At 50.2% G+C, this 1,397-nt stretch overlaps 1 protein-coding gene across 1 annotated transcript; it reads left to right on the top strand.

The window, feature by feature from the left end:
* Positions 1–114: 114 nt before the first annotated feature.
* Positions 115–1,221, top strand: Pmar_PMAR028344 (conserved hypothetical protein; the record flags this gene model as incomplete). Its single annotated transcript, XM_002784768.1, has 1 exon — positions 115–1,221. A coding segment is annotated over one exon (1,107 nt), but the record flags the coding sequence as incomplete, so codon positions are not given.
* Between the last annotated feature and the right edge of the window lie 176 nt (positions 1,222–1,397).

The raw sequence follows: 1,397 nt of genomic DNA, 5'->3' as shown, positions 1-1,397 counted from the left end.
AGGCTCTGCGTTCGTGCTCCATGCTTCGAAACAGCTAAGGTCATTCCCTTCAGTGAGAAAATGCGGCCCCGATCAGTCTTGGAGTCTGCTATTCTACACTCCAGAGTTCTACAAATGTATCGAGAAGGGAAAGTGGAACTTATTCCGGCTGCCGACGCCATCATCATTTTGGAGACAGTTCTGGTGGATAAGCTGGCCACAGGTAATGGCCCCAAACCGCCACGACCTTACCACCTACCAGATGCAGATCTCAAGAAGAGATATAGGGTGACTGTGGATGCTCGCCCGGTTAACAATCTACAACTCACCGTCGCCGGTAACAACTTCCAATGGGTACCACGCTCAGTATCATCTGGTATGCCGAAAGCTGACCTAGAAAGTCCGAACCAACATCAACAAGGACCTATCGATATTCTCAACAATTGGCCGAGTTTTGCCACTACCTTCTACGGTCGCCTGGACCTGAGCGATGCCTTCTACAGCATCTCCATTCCCGAGCGCGTTCGGTCTCTATTCTGTTTCCGTACTACATGCACTGTCATGGACGACACTGGCAATCTTAATTCTCTTGGCGACTCCTTTCTCTGGCGACTGTGTAGACTTCCTCAGGGTTGGACCTACCCTCCTCTCATTTTTACCCGTGCCTTATCTCATCTCCTATACTTATTCAGGGCACAGTGTAAATTACGAGTCCACATCGACCACTACCAAGACGACCTTTTACTTGGTGCCGCCGATGAGAAGACTCTCAACCAATGCATTGAGGACCTCTCCGACTTCCTCGAAGGCTATGGTTTCGTCGTGAACCGCCAGAAATCAACCTATGCTACTAAGTCATTACGTTTTTGTGGATATGTGCTCGACGGTCCTACGTACAAACCAGAAGGTTCTCAACAAGAACTCGTCAAGGGGCTTGCGGAGTCAGCATTACATGAATTCTTCCACTACAAGCGTAACATTCCCCTTCGCCAACTCAAGTGGTTGAGATCGTGGGCGGGGAAATTCCAATATTATCGTGGATGGTTGGCTCCGGAAGGCGTATCTAATTTGAAGCTATTTTTCGCTCGCATCAAAGCTCTACAAGCGGAAGGCGCACGACCCATCACTGACGACGAATCGCTCTGCACGGCTTTCACGCGCCTTACTGAAATGGTCTTCGGTGGACGACTACCCGCGCTACATTTTGGTCTTGGCGGCTCCAGCACGACTGGGGTTCTACTTGTAGTTGATGCCAATGCTACTGGCTGGTGCGGTGTGTGTTTCCGTATTGAATCTACCCGCTATGATTCCTCGACTTATTCGGATACGGCTGATGACCAAGGAGACCAATTATTCCACGAGGCTACTTCTGAGATTGTGCTAGCTCTACGAGCCCTGCCTCACCCAGGTTTCTCCGA

The sequence above is a fragment of the Perkinsus marinus genome (assembly GCF_000006405.1).
Source record: "Perkinsus marinus ATCC 50983 genomic scaffold scf_1104296934606, whole genome shotgun sequence".
NCBI lineage: Eukaryota > Perkinsozoa > Perkinsida > Perkinsidae > Perkinsus > Perkinsus marinus.
This window is presented reverse-complemented; position numbering and strand designations above follow the sequence as displayed.